The sequence below is a fragment of the Juglans regia genome, chromosome 10, assembly GCF_001411555.2.
Source record: "Juglans regia cultivar Chandler chromosome 10, Walnut 2.0, whole genome shotgun sequence".
Taxonomy (NCBI): Eukaryota; Viridiplantae; Streptophyta; class Magnoliopsida; order Fagales; family Juglandaceae; genus Juglans; species Juglans regia.
The window spans coordinates 28,301,817-28,303,521 of NC_049910.1; the positions used below are offsets into that span (position 1 = coordinate 28,301,817).

A 1,705-nucleotide genomic window follows, 5' to 3' on the forward strand; every position below is an offset into this window, starting at 1 on the left:
TTTGGGAGTAGATCTTTGTAACACCCACTCCTTCCTTCTGACGTAAGCAAATTTTGAAGACGGAAATTATGTAACACTCTGCCTTTCTCTCCAGCAACTGCGAGCCTCGTTATGCGTGTCGAACCTCGATGGCGTATTTCTAAAGATATTATGTGAATTCTAAAGTATGCCTAGTGTTTTAAATGCACTGGAAATATTTATATGGGGTATTTCCAATGTTATTGAACTAAGTTTGATTTTAAATAAGACAATTATAATATTTTTGAAGAGTTCCAAAAATATTATAATTGTCAGAAATTATTTTAATATTATTATTAAAATGATTTCAGTTATTTAAATATTATGAGATTTGAATTATGTTGAGAACTCTAATTTATTTTAATGGTTTTATTCTTTTAAAGATATTAAAAGAAATTCATCATTTATTAATGATGAAGGAATATTATTTTATAAACTAAAGTTTAGTTTAAATAATATTCTACCTTAATTCTACTCATTGCTTTTAAGCAAAATACCAATTAAAATCCTGTTTAGATAAAACTGGTAAGTATTCTCTCAACTGCTTTCTGTTTCTGGAAAGTGATAGAGGTGAAGTCGTTAGTCATCTTCCTCTACTGAGGAAGAGAGGATCTCTTTGCTTGCGTAGTAAGCAGAGGAGTGCGATGGAAGAAATGAAGGATGTGTGGAGGAGGTTGAAGCTGAACGACGAGGAGGAGTGTCCTATTGAAATTAAACAGGATGTGTTAGGGTTGACGAAATCGAAGGGCGAAAGAAGTTTGGTTGGGAGAGTGATTTTGGATCATAGGATTGGAAGGGATATTGTCTGATCGATGATGGAGAAGGTGTGGAACGTTGGTAAACCATTAGAATTTCATGATATTGGGAATACATGCTTTGTTATCTCTTTTGTCAATCGAAGAGATAAGGTGAGAGTTCTTAATGGTTGTCTATGGCTGTTTGATAATCTTTTGTTTGTTCTTAAGGATTTTGATGGTGAAAGGCAGCCTAGTCAGCTTGATTTTGATCACACTTGTCTATGGGTGCAAATGCTGAATTTACCTCTGAGCTATATGAACAAGAAAATGGGAGAGGTTATTGGAATATCTTTGGGGGAGGTTATGGAGGTAGATGTACAAGAGGATGGTGTGGCTTGGGGGAGGTGTTTGAGGGTGAAGGCGGAGTGTGATTTAAGAAGGCCTTTAGCTCGTGGAAGAACCATTATTGTGGAGGGAAGATCTAGCTGGGTGCCATTTCAGTATGAGAAACTGTCTAGGATTTGCTTTAATTGTGGAAGGATTATGCATGAGAAGGATGGATGTAAGGAAGGGGAAGGGAATTCTGGTCAATATGGTGCTTGGCTGAGTGCTATGCCTCAAACCAGAAGAGGCAATGCTAAGGGCATGAATTAGAAAGGGAGCGAGTTTAATAAAGAAAAGAAGGAAAAGTCAAGGACTAATGGTGATAATGAGGATAAGGGAGAGGAGTTAAAAAGGGGAAGAATGGAAAATGAAGTTGTAAATGAAGGGGAGGAATTGAGTGGTGGTTTGGAGTTACAATCTACAGTTACATTGAACGTGGTGAGCAAAGAAAGGCTAGATGTATTTGATTGTGAAAATGATGGCCAGGAGGTTGGTTTTGAAAGCAAGGTGCAGTTGGAAAGAAAAAGTCCTAATGTAGAGGAAGAAGTTCAAGAAAGCAAGAGATC

General features: G+C 36.8%; 1 protein-coding gene across 1 annotated transcript; it reads left to right on the plus strand.

Annotated features, from left to right (window-relative positions):
- Positions 1–833: 833 nt before the first annotated feature.
- Positions 834–1,409, plus strand: LOC118349691. Its single transcript, XM_035695221.1, has one exon. The coding sequence runs from the start codon at positions 834–836 to the stop codon at positions 1,407–1,409; it is 576 nt and encodes a 191-aa protein (XP_035551114.1).
- Positions 1,410–1,705: the final 296 nt, after the last annotated feature.

Excerpts from the sequence above, each read along its gene's own strand:
- LOC118349691 (XM_035695221.1), top strand. The coding sequence starts at position 834 with ATGGAGAAGGTGTGGAACGTTGGTAAACCATTAGAATTTCATGATATT.